This window comes from Triticum aestivum, chromosome 2D, assembly GCF_018294505.1.
Source record: "Triticum aestivum cultivar Chinese Spring chromosome 2D, IWGSC CS RefSeq v2.1, whole genome shotgun sequence".
In the NCBI taxonomy this organism is placed as follows: domain Eukaryota; kingdom Viridiplantae; phylum Streptophyta; class Magnoliopsida; order Poales; family Poaceae; genus Triticum; species Triticum aestivum.
Genome location: NC_057799.1, coordinates 626,910,218 through 626,923,516, shown reverse-complemented (window position 1 = coordinate 626,923,516; position 13,299 = coordinate 626,910,218). Strand labels below are relative to the sequence as shown.

General features: G+C 46.6%; 2 protein-coding genes across 2 annotated transcripts; one reads left to right on the top strand and one right to left on the bottom strand.

Annotated features, from left to right (window-relative positions):
• The first annotated feature begins 785 nt into the window (after window positions 1-785).
• On the top strand, window positions 786-3,367 carry LOC123050554 (geraniol 8-hydroxylase). Its single transcript, XM_044473331.1, has 2 exons — window positions 786-1,774; window positions 2,611-3,367. The coding sequence occupies exons 1-2, from the start codon at window positions 878-880 to the stop codon at window positions 3,214-3,216; spliced, it is 1,503 nt and encodes a 500-aa protein (XP_044329266.1). The 5' UTR covers window positions 786-877; the 3' UTR covers window positions 3,217-3,367.
• A 6,368-nt stretch (window positions 3,368-9,735) lies between these two features.
• On the bottom strand, window positions 9,736-11,473 carry LOC123055120 (cysteine protease 1). The gene has a single exon (XM_044479056.1). The coding sequence runs from the start codon at window positions 11,227-11,229 to the stop codon at window positions 9,955-9,957; it is 1,275 nt and encodes a 424-aa protein (XP_044334991.1). The 5' UTR covers window positions 11,230-11,473; the 3' UTR covers window positions 9,736-9,954.
• Window positions 11,474-13,299: the final 1,826 nt, after the last annotated feature.

Here is a 13,299-nt window from a genome sequence, read left to right as displayed (position 1 = left end):
ATTGTAAGCTTGTAGCCCGCTTTTCTTCTCTTTCCTTCACCTAGACATAAATCTGACATGGCATCTCTTATAGCCCGTTTATGTCACTCTATTGTATTTGGCCACGGCAGGCAGTCGGCAGCACCACAGAATTAACAATTCGTTTTTATGTAGTATGTCGACGTATTTGAGCAGATACCTACGGATGGATCGAGCTCGCAAGATCCAAAGACCAAACAAGGAGGCGGTGGCACGTGATATCCAGAGGTGCAAGGATAATGTTTTCTTCTCTCTCTCCCGTACGTTATGGTCATACGGAGTACTAGATAGATTCTGAAGCATCGAGAGGAGTACGTGTACGTAGGTACTTGTTCAAAGCTTCAAATGTGGACTTTGCCACGCTCCAGCAAAATCTTCCAGCCGCCAACAATGTGATCTCATCTGATGGCGGCTTTCCAAACGAAAACAAGGAGGCATCAAGATACTCCTCCATACCATAATGAAAGATGTTAATTGTTCACTCTAAAATGAGTGATTCTACACTCTAAAATATGTCTACATACATCCGTATGTTATTCATTTGAAATGTCTAAAAAAACTTGTATTTAGGAACAAATGAGTAATGTGTTACTTGTTCTTAAATTGGCTCGCCGGAAGATGTTGTGCTCGTTCCATCCTACTTTGACGTTTAGGCACCACCAACCAACACGTCGGCTGCAGGTTTTCCTCGATGCTAAATCCCATCTAGATTTGGTCTTCATTCCTCCCTCAGACTTCACTATACCAAGATGGAGCAGCATAAATAGCGTTGCGTTTGCGTGACTGACTAGCTAGCAGTTTTACCAGAGACGCCTGTCCAGTGCCGCTGGCCGAGGTGCAGAAGGGAAAGGAAGCAATAATGGTGGCCGTGGCGGTGCTTGCTCCGTGGCTAGCATGGCTCGTCGTCTCCTTGCTCTCCGTCTACCTCCTCAACCTCCTCACCCACGCGCGCTCCGGCCTCCCGCCGGGCCCGCGCCCGCTGCCGCTCATCGGCAGCCTCCACCTCCTCGGCGACAGGCCGCACCGCTCCCTCGCACGCCTGGCCAGGACCCACAGCGCCCCGCTCATGTCCCTCCGCCTCGGCGCGGTCACCACGGTGGTCGCCTCCTCCCCCGCCATGGCCCGGGAGTTCCTGCAGAGGCACGACGCCGCGTTCGCCGCCCGGTCCGTGCCCGACGCCACCGGCATGCACGCGGCCGGCTCCGTCCCCTGGCTGCCTCCCGCGCCGCGGTGGCGCGCGCTCCGCAAGATGATGGCCACGGAGCTCTTCGCGCCGCACCGCCTCGACGCGCTCCACCACCTCCGGAGCGAGAAGGTGGGCGAGCTCATGGACCACGTCGCGCGGCTGGCGCGCGACGGCAAGCCGGTGAACGTGGGGCGCGTGGCCTTCACCACCAGCCTGAACCTGCTCTCCCGCACCATCTTCTCCCACGACCTCACGAGCCTCGACGACGACAGCCGCTCCGGGGAGTTCCAGGAGGTGGTGACGGCCATCATGGAGGCCGTGGGGACCCCAAACGTGTCGGACTTCTTCCCGGTGCTCGCGCCGGCCGACCTGCAGGGCACCCGCCGGCGGCTGGCGAGGCTGTTCGCTCGGCTGCACGTGGTGTTCGACGCCGAGGTGGACCAGAGGCTGCGCGCTCGCGACGCCGGCCAGCCCCGGAAGAACGACTTCCTGGACGTGCTGCTCGACGTGGCGGCGCGTGAGGATGGCAAGGACCTGCTCGACCGCCAGACGCTACGCTCACTTTTCACGGTAACAACATTTTTTGTGTGTGTTTTGCAATTGCAGTGGCGTATTTAAAATTAAAAGCCATGATATTGCCTTCTCTTTTTAATTTTAGCATCAAATTATCTAAAAACTTTGATTCCGTACATCACATAGAAAAGTTTACAGATTTTGATGCATATTATAGGTAGAGATTAGAAGTTACCCGTTTTAGTTAAAAAAGGCATGCTAACATAGTGGTAGGCTTTTTAAGTAACTTTAAGATTCACGTATAGGGACGCGCGCGCGGGGGGGGGGGGGGGGGGGGGGGGAGGTACGTGGCATACATTTTCAAGTTTGCTAAAGAAAACATGAACACTGTTAAATTCAAAAGCTCATATTTCTGCCACTAAAATTCCTATAGAGTAGTCTATCTGCTTAGGAATTTGTAGGAATTATGGAATCCATTCATGAGATACAAGGGAACACCGTTGGAATTTTCCTATATAAGGATAGAATCATCTAAAACTCAAGTCCATATGTTTTCCATTCTTTCAACCCGGCCTTATTGTCTTTTGCCGCATTTCAAATTCCCATCATATCCCTCACATGCCGCACTTCATGCATCGTGGAAGAAAATAAGTCCACGAACAATGGCTTCTTCTATTATAACACAATGGAAAGAATATCTAATCTAACGCTGAAAATAAGCAAATTATTGCTTATATAATTCATCCATACAGTATCTATGTGCACTTTAAAACAAGTTTTTATTGTTATATAGCACACTTAGAAAATTATCCATTGTATGTTATGCGATGCTTGTTTAGAGTATCTAAATAGCTACATTTGCCACACTATATTGATGTGACTTTGCATGTTAGGATTTGTTTGCCGCCGGCAGCGACACAAGCTCTAGCACAGTGGAATGGGCAATGACCGAGCTTCTCCAAAATCCATCATCATTAGCTAAGGCTTGCAATGAGCTTGAACAAGTTATCGGCCGAAGAAGAAACATTGAAGAAGCTGACATTCTTCGGTTGCCCTATATTCAGGCTATCATAAAAGAGATTTTTCGACTCCATCCTCCCGCTCCACTCTTGTTGCCACGCCAACCTGAGGCAACACTGAAAATAGCAGGCTACACAATACCGAAAGGTTCACGCATTTTCATAAACATATGGGCGATAGGTCGAGATAAAGATGTATGGGATGAACCTGAGAAATTTATGCCGGAAAGGTTCCTGGGTTCCACAATTGACTTTAGAGGTGCGGATTTTGAGCTCCTTCCATTTGGTGCCGGACGTCGGATCTGCCCTGGGATGACATTGGCAACTAGGATGGTGCATTTGATGCTTGCTTCATTGTTACATCAGTTTAAGTGGAGTCTCCCTGTTGAGCTGGAAAGGGATGGGATTGACATGGAAGATAAGTTTGGCCTCACACTTACTAAGGTCGTCCCCCTTTGTATTGTGGCAACACCGGTTTGAATTGACCGAAAAAATATAATTTGTATGAGTGCTTTAGGTGTTGTTAATATGTAATAACTCAAATGTGTCACACATGGAATTTATACCATTATTTATGTGACAATGATATTGAATCTTTTAGAAAACTTGACTTCCTAGCGATTCACAAGCTGAACAATGTTGTGTTATTGAAACGTTGTTCCTACAAAGATACTCATACATGCCATTCTTTCCACCCAAATTATTTTTGAGGTTTGTGCAAAACCGCGGTTGCATAAAATCAACATATGACAAATACAAATATGTTAACTTGAGGTTTGTGCAAAACCTTGGTTGCACAAAATCCACATATAACAAATACAACAGATCTGCCAGACACGGTGGATGGTGGATGGTTTGTATTTTATAATAAACATGGTTAATTTAATTTGGCAATATTACTTTTACACCTTAAGCACCTTTTGGGAAGGATAATAACAGCTACCGGAGGAAGGCAACACAATTTGTATATATTTCACATTTGGGATGTTTATATCGCTCAAAGATTCTAAAATTTCACACTTTATAACATGTCACCATGAGAATGATACTTTCCACCGGTCAGAAATCTTTTGTTGTCTGAATATTTCGCATTCAAAATTTCAAATCTCTTGCACATCCCAGAGTTCATAATCTAGCATAATCAAAATATTTCAACATCTCAATCCTTGAGTACCTTTATTATTCATTATTTACAAGAATATCAATAAGCACAAATTTCAAAATTTTGATGATCATATCACATACTTAAAATCCCACGGTGGCAAACTAAAATCATTGGCAAACCAACTTTTGGGTAATGACCATATGAACAAAATTTGCGCATTTTTGTGTGCACAGAACAAGCAAAGCACATTGCAGATTTAACATGGCTGGAACAAATGTGAGATATTTGACTAAGAAAATAAACTAAGCGGCAACTAGACTATAGTATGTTTGGATAGTGATACTGGCGTCAAGATAATGATAAACTAGGCGGTCTACTAGACTACAGTGTGTTTGGATGGGATGGTGATGTCAAGATAATAATAAATTAAGCCATCAATTAGGCTATAATACTGCTTTGGATAGTGATAGGCAGAGTACGCAATGCTAGATATGTACGGAAGGTCCTTGCTCTTGGCGCAGGTGTGGTTCCGGACATTGCACAGAGGGTACAATTTTTTTCTAATATGCGATTTTTTTGTAAAATCCAAATATTTTCTGAATTTATAAACAAAATTTGAAAACACAACCTTTTCTGAATTCTGATATTTTTTAAAAGCATAAACATTTTAAAATTTTCCAAACGTGTTTCTAAAAATAAAAATAATCTTTAAAAACCAAAAAAAAGAAAAGAAACATAAAATAAAAAACTAAAATAAATAGAAACAGGAAAACCAAAAACAGAAAAAGAAATGAATAAATGGTAAAAGAAACAAAAACCGGTTCAGGGAACCTTTTAGAATATTCCCAAAACCGGATGAGGTTGTAGGTACGCTGTGTAAGCAAACAGGCCGGCCCATCGCCTCACTTCGGCCGCTAGCAAGCCTGTGCGAAACGCCGGGAGCTCCTGTACGACGCTCTGTGCGTCAAGGTGTCGCGGCTTCGCACAGGGTGCAGCTCGCCCTGGGCCGGCCCATTTCCGCTGGCTTTACTTCACGAGATAAAAGAACCGCAAAAACAGTTCGCACTAGGATCGAACTCGCCTTCTCCTGCAGATGCACGCGCCGCGCTAGCCACCATGACTGGCTCCTCCAATTGTATGAATCACAACACGAAACTCAAAGAAACTAACAAACAGCGGCAAAACTTAAAACCAGTTCGCCAAATTTCCAAAAAAAAAATTTAAAACATTTTTCGAAAAAACAAGAACAAAAGTGAAAACATGAACTTTTTTCGAAATTACGAACAATTTTAACGAAACTAAAAAAACCAAAATTGCCCCTAAACATTTTTTGAATTGGCGAATAAATTTTGAAAACATGAACAATTTTTTGAATTTGTGAACAAAATTTGAGAATGTAACAAAAGTTGAATGTGTGAACAAATTTGAAAAATGGGAAAAACTTTAATTTGTAAAAAATTTAAAAATGCGAACATTTTTTGAATTTGTGAACAAATTTTGAAACATAACATTTATATGAATGTGTGTACAAATTTGAAAAAGGGGAACAAATTTTTTAAATCCTTGAACTTTTTAGTTTGTGAACAAATTTTTAAAAAGCAAACATTTTTAGAAATTGTAAACTGTTACGAATTTTTGAACATATTTTGAAAAGGAGCAAACAATTTTTTTAAATCTAATATTTTTTTAATTTCTACTGAAAATTTGAAAACAGAAATATTTTTCGACAAATGTGAATATAATTTGAGAACGGAAACATTTTCCCAAAAACTTGAACAAATTTTGAAAAATTCGAACATTTTTTAAATTACAGAAAATGTGGAATAATGTAGAAAAAGAAACAGAAAAAACGAAAATTAAAAAACAAACAAAATGTTGAAAATCGAACATTTTTTGAAATTGTAAACTGTTATGAATTTTTGAACAATTTTTGAAAAGTAGCAAACAATATTTTTCAAAATCCTAATTTTTTTGAATTTCTGAACCAAATTTGAAAACAGAAATATTTTTCGAAAAATGTGGACAAAAATTTGAGAATGGAAACATTTTCCGAAAAACTTGAACAAATTTTGAAAAATTCGAACATTTTTTAAATTCCAGAAAAAGTGGAATAAAGTAGAAAAAAGAAACAGGAAATACAAAAAAGAAGAGAAAAACGAAAGAGAAACTAAAAAAGACAAATCCGGTTGAGCAACCTTCTAGAACGTTCCCAAAACCGTAAAAAAAGGCTAGAAACATCAGAGAAGGTTCCCAAAACCGGTATCGGTGTAAATGTTAAAACGGGCCGGCCCAACTCCGAACGTTCGTTCGCTCGCTTCTGCGAAACAGCGACAATTCGCCGCAGCGAGCGGCGAATAGGATTTTCCCGAAACGCCTGCGCTTTGACGTAAGGTGCTTTAAATAGGATTTAGCCAAGTTTCCCTCTAAAACATAGTAAGTGCGCTAGTAAAGGGAAACAATCGGCGAAAATTGCTAGTTTAGAACCAGCACCATGGTGCCCACTTCATCAAAATTTATGGATTCGTGGTGAACACATACAAGTTTTCACAGATTTTTTTGAAACTTCTAAATATGTTTTTTTTTGAACCGAACTTCTAAATATGTTTTTGTTTTCAAAGGGCACCATAACTTCGCACTCGGTAATCGGTGCTTACTCTGTCCGGTCCTTTTTACTCTGCATATAAGATTTATGTCAAGTCAAATTTTCAAAAGGTTGATCAAATTTATGTTAAAAGTATCAACATCTACAATACTAAATATATAATATGAAACTACATTCCAGTATAAATCTAATGATATTGATTTGGTATTGTGAATGTTGATACTTTTTTCTACAAGTTTGATCAAATTAGAGATACTTTGACTTCATGCAAAACTTATATACAGAGTAAAAAGGACCGAAAGGAGTGCAAGGCTCCCAGATTACTCGCAAAGTTAGGAAAGAAATCTCCTAGAAAGTTGAAGTAATAAGCCCAGATTGAAAAGATGGGATCAACTGGCTCCTGGAACTGGCGGATTAGTGGGCCGGCCGTACTGTTGCCACTAGAAACTCCAAATTATCAGCGATATATGATGTCGTTTCAGTAGAAGCTATGGCTCTGAACGATGGACTGCTGCTTGCTGATTCAATTGGTTAAAATAGATTGAGGAGGTGCAGCAGCAGTGATTAACGATTGTTATTTCATGACTTCAGATTTTTACCAAAGTGGTTTTTGAAAATGAGTTTCATGAGTCCAACTCTATTAATTGCTCATGAACTGGCCCAGCTAGCTAGCAAAGTTCAATGAAGATAGTTCCTGGTTGGTAAACGTTTACAAACGGCGCGCCGGCCGAACACTCGGCCGGTCGCGCCGCGTCACGCGCACCTCTATCGCTCAATGTGTGCATGCGGGTCCGCCCCACCGCTTTCCCTCATCCTCTTATCTCTTTCTGGTCAAGCGCAGCCACTCGTCCCCTTCGCCATCCTATCTAATCTCAATCATCTGCCTCCGCAACCACTCCGCACCGGCCATGGCCAGCCACGCGCGGATCAATCTCGCCGGCGAGCTGTCCTGCTGCAGCGCTCGCGCAGCTCCTACCTCCCTAGCCGCGCTATAGCCGGCTGATTTTTATGCTGGAACCATGCCGGCGAAGAGCTGCAACCAGCTTTCCCAGGGATGGAGATGACGCGCTCCGGTGCTACAACCGGCTCGTTTTTTTGCTGGAACCGGCTGAAGAAAAAGCTGCATCCACACCGAGCAGCGTTTTGCAATCGGATAACCAGTACATTTGATTTGCTGGCACCGGATTTTTTGTTTTGCTACAACCGGCGAGTTTTTTTCTGGAACTCTGTTTGTTTTTGCTACAACGTGATTTTTTGTTTTGCTGGAATGCGCGCCAAATTGTTTGCAATTTTGCTACCACCGGCTTGTTGATTTGCTGGAACTGGCTTAATTTTTTGCTACCACAGGCATTTTGGGATTTTTTGCTACATCCTTTCCATGGTGCAATGGCAGAAAAGCTTCATCCGGCGATAGAAAAGCTTCAAGCGGCAACGTGATTTGATACGACCATTGACATACTGGGGTGACGGCGGAAGAAAAGCTACATCCAGCAAAAAAAAGCTTCAAGCAGCGGCGCAACTAAAGCTTTTTTCATTGTTGAAGCTTTTTTTCATTGTTGGATGAAGCTTTTTTTTCATCGCCAGATGAAGCTTTTTTGTCACCGGTTGTAACTTTTCTTTGGTCGTTCATAGTTTTCCGTCATACGAGTTGAAACTTTTTTCATAGCTGGTTGAAGCTTTTTTCGTCACCGATCATAGCTTTTTTCGCCGTAGGTTGCAGCACTGGGCATCTCCCTGGGCGCTCGATTTTTTTGTTTCAAGCGGGGGATGAGCGCCGGCGAGCACACCGGTGAGCACGCCGGTGAGCTCCGGTCATCGCCATCGGAGCTACAATAGTTGCCACGGAAGCTACAACCGCATGGGTGGGCTGTTGCATGGGCGAAGCCGGTGACGAGGACGGCCGCCGAGGGCTGGGACCGGCGACCAGGGCGGCCGGCGAAGACGGGCGACGAGGGCGGCGATCAGAGGCGGGGAGGGCAGGCGAGGGGGCGGCGACGAGGGAAAACGCGTGCGGCCGGCGAGATGGGGTTCCTTTTCCCGTCCGCGCTCGCGAGAGGGGGAAGACGACCTGATTGGATGAAGATCCAACGGATCGGGACGGGCCGATCTGATGGCTATGGTTGGACCGGCCGAAGCGTTCGACCGGTGCGCCGGTGCCTAGCATCGCCCTTCCTGGTTTGTGGTTTCACCTCCCTCAATTCTATCTCTTACCGTGGATCATATTAGGAATTATGACCATGATTATATAACACTCCTTATTATATATAAATACAATGACTTATCTATTTTTTTACAATGACTTGTCCTAAAACTAGGACGCCGATAACTACCACACGTGTGGGCATTAAGGAATCTGCCCACACGTTCTGTGTGGTGCCTAAAAGGACCAGCCCACACGTCTGTGTGTGGGCAAAACAACTAGCGCCCACACGCCTCTTTTTTCCCTCCCAGTCCCTCTTACACGCGTGCGTGTGGGCGAAATAGATAACGCCCACACGCCCGGTACGTCAGGCCTCGTACCTCGTGGTCCCGCACGCCCCACGTGACACTTTACCGCACGCCCGCAGTTGCCATGGGCCGGACCCTCGTCCATGTTCGTTTAAGTGCAGTTGCCATGTCGCTGAACTACGGTTGCCATGTCGGACAACTACAGTTGCCATGTTTGCTCAACTGCAGTTGCCATCTCAGGTCAAAGGTCCAGATTGCCATTTTTTTGACAACTACAGCTGTTGCCATGTGTGGTCTGGTCTACTGCAGTTGCCATGATTTCAAAACTTTAGGAGTTGCCACCTACTAACACTAGGCAGTTGCCATGTATCGCTACAAAAAAAGGCATGGCAAAAAAACATGTTCGGATAAAAGAGAGAGTTGCTATGTGCTCACAAGCACGCTAGGGCAGTTGCCATGTAAAAAGAAAGAGTTGCCATCTGCTTACGTGCACGCTAGGGCAGTTTGCCATGTACCATGCAAAACATATGGCAACTGACATGTTCGCGTAAAAAAAAGAGTTGCCATCTGCTTGCAATCACACTAGGGCAGTTGCCATGTACACTGCAAAACGCATGGCAACTGGCAGCTTGGGTGTGGGAGAGGAGGCGGGCGTGTGGGCGAGATGGCAAACGCCCACACACCAGCCCTTGTGCGTGACTGAAAACTGATGTGCGGGCGAACTGCTAAACGCCACACACCGGCCCTTCCGTGTGGTAAAACGGATGTGTGGGCGACCTCTCTCACACACCACACACGCGAGTTGTCCTACGTGGCATACACAATCAGCTAATTCGTATCAACATTCGTGCAGAAGTTACTGGACGGTGATGGAGGCGTGTGGGTGAGTTGGCTAACGCCAACACGTATGGGCGTTACACTTTTCGTAAAACTATACTGTATTTACAATGACCATTGAAAAATGATGACTCCTAATAATAACATACGAATATTTACAATGACTCTCGGCGGAAAAAAAAATGACTGCTACGTTATGAGTACAAAACGCTGTAACCTAAAACGCCTATATCGAAAAGATCGAATCAACTAGCTCTGAGACCGCGGTCCTCTGTCGCTTCGCCGGCGTCCGGGGCAGCGCATCCACAGTGTACGGGCTTCCCTTGCTCTTGGCGCAGGTGTGATTCCGGACATTGCACACAGGGTACTCTGACGGGCAGCAGGTCGCCCGGTCCCTGCAACAGGTGGCGCCCTCGGCCGGGCAGCATCCCCACGCAAGGCACACGTTCCTCACGCCGTACGTGCAGCAGCATGTGCTCCCCGCCGGGCATGAACTGTAGCGATCGCACTTCTCCTCCGGCGCCGGCGGTGCCGGCTTCGGGTTGGGCCCGTTCTTGACGGGGTAGGACGCGAACATGGCGATGCCGCACTTGCCGGCGCGCGCGGTCACGTTGCGCTCCATCCGGATGTAGCCGCCCTCGCCCCAGCCCGGACCCCACGAGTTGCGCACGAGCCAGTAGTCCTTGCCGCCGTCCGCCTCCTTGCCGTAGCCCACCGCGAGCACGGCGTGGTCCAGCTCCGTGCCGCACCGCCCCGTGAAGACCCCGGACTCGTAGAGCTGGAACTCGCGCCCGCCGGCTTCGATGGCGACGCTCACCGGCTGGTGCGCCACGGCCTTCATCAGCGACGCCTCGTCGTCGGCGGGCACGTCCTCGAACCCGTCGATGGAAACGACCTTGCGGGCCTTCTTGGCGAGGTCGCACTTGCCCTCCTTGGCGGTGTAGGGGTAGTCCTCCTCGGTGTCGATGCCGCCGTTCCGGACGATGAAGTCGAAGGCGTCGTCCATGATGCCGCCGTTGCACCCGCTGTTCTGCCCGTTGCGTGAGCAGTCAAGGAGCTCCTGCTCCGACAGCTTCACGAGATCCCCGGTGACGATCTTGTTGACGCCTTCCACCGCGGCGACCGTGGAGAACGCCCAGCAGCTCCCGCACTGGCCCTGGTTCTTCACGGGCGCCACGGCGCCCTTCTCCCTCCAGTCCACGGACGCCGGCAGCACGTCCTCGGCATGGTACCTGTAGCGATCGCCGACGGCGTTGCGGGCCCTGCCAGCGGCGCCCGCGCCGAGGTAGGCGGCGCGGAACTCGGCGTTGGTGAGGTCGGCGAAGCGGTTCATCCCGAGGCGGAACCCGCCGCGCAGCGCGGCACGGGAGTTGTGGGCGTCGACGAAGTCGAGGTTGTCCCGGAACGCGCGGAACCGGCGGACGTACTCGGCGAGCGCGTTGTAGGAGCGGCCGTGGCGCGCCAGCCACGCGTCGAACATCGCCCGCACATCCGCCTCCATGCGGCGCGTCAGACCGCGCGCACCATGGTCCGCGGCGTCGTCGACGTGCGCGGCGGCTGCAGACGAGGAGGCGGCGAAGAAGACGAGGAACACCAAGGCCAGCACGGCCGCGGCTGCTCTTCTCTGGATCGGCTTAGGCCGTCGTCGTGGTCGTCGTACTAGGGATCATTGGTTTGGATCGCTTGTGGTTCTGGGTTGAAGGCCGGTGATCTTATTTTATATTGGTCATCATGGCCTTGGCCCGTGGCGACGTGGAGTTGTGATCGGGTTCCTTGTGATTGACGTGTGAGAGAGAGACCTCTCTGATTGACGTGGAGGTAGATTAATTCGTGCAAGTCGGTTCGACCTCTCTGATCAGATCCTGCGGCTGAGACGCACGCTGACCACTTTGAGGTGTATTCGATTCAGATCGCACGGCCGAGACGAGCACCATGACAACTGCGGCTGGAGTCTCGCCATCCACCACGTAGTATAGGAAACTTGCAGCCGGGAAAAAAAGGATGCTGGCTAATTGGGGGTCAAAGTCGGGTCAGGTGAATTTCCCATTTGGAAAAGTCGTTGCCTGATCAGCTTTCTGTTTTTTTTTTTGGAACTTCCCTTTTTTGGTAAATTTTCCTATTACTGACTTTCACAAATTCTAGGCCTAATTTTCAGAATTTGAAACTTTCAGGATTATCTTGACATTTCAAACTAATTGAATTCATGAAGTTTCAGAAAATCAAGTTTCTTTTTGGAAAATTTAACATTTGGAAGAAAAATCAAACTTCCAAAATCGTCAAAAGTTTTCCTATTTTTGGATTACGCACAGGGAAGAAGTGTGATCGACATATGCATGCAACATAAAAGGTAAGAGAACCGCTTCATATCTGTCGTCCGACGCGAAGCATTCATCATGCCATTCCCGTAACGTCGATGCATTTTTCATCCCACAGTTGAGATTCTTTTGAAATTAGTCATTGAACACACCAATCAAAGCCTGATTTTATATCCGCCCCAACCCCTTGTCCGTTTCTCGCGCATTAATCTCACCTTCCCCGCCCCGTTCATGTCTCACATGCCCCCGGCGCAGCTACATCTTTGAGCTCGCCCCTCGCCGTACCGTCTCTCTCAGCTGTGACATCAACCACACCGGTGCGCCATATCGGCTGATGCTGAGCTCGCCATTGTCCATGACGGCGAATGAGCGAGCGACCAACCCCCCTTGTCTTCCTGGTCATCTCCACTAGGTTCGAGCCCTCACCTCGCCGAAGGGGCATCTCAGTTGGAGAACAAATTTAGCATGTGTCAACCTGCAGGACCCACCCCCATCCACGCCCAAGCCCGTCCTCATATGATCTAGGTATTAAGTACTCTATCACGTGCATACATTTTTTTATTGATTTCTAACATATTTTATGTTTTGTGAGTATTATTTTCATCTCTCTGTGTGCTATCCTTGGTTTATTCTATTTTAGTGGGTTCCAACTTTGTTGTGTCCTTTGTATAGTGGATCACCAAATCATTAACAAATATCCGTGAATTTGGCAGAATATGACACAAATATGATTCCTATTTGGATACCATATAGTGAGATATCACCATTTTCATGCTTCCTATTATTTCCAAAAATAATACTACAGATGCTTCTTTGGTCTAGAAAGTTTGCTTCCATAGTTCAACCATTTTTTTCCGGTAAATTTGGTATGTAGGTGACACAAACAAGCATCGCCATGTTGACAGCACTCCTAATTAATTTCCATGTTTAAGCTGTATGCTTCAAACTACAATGAGTATATTGATATAATACATTTTCATTCTTCATAATGATGGGGTTTCGAATATGTGATGCAATTGATCAAAAGCAAACTTTTTTAGGGAATTGACATCAAACTTGATCATACAATACATGGATTCATGTGCGAGCTACATATTCAAGATAGTCTACTCGGGGGAGGAATAAAACGTAATAGAGTGGTTAGCGGGGATAGTCGGGTGAGCTAAGAGGATGTAGTTATGAAAAGAAGCGGTCAATTAACAAACAAACTCGGTAAATCTCGTGTGGTCCTAATTAGAAGGTCATAATACCTCCGT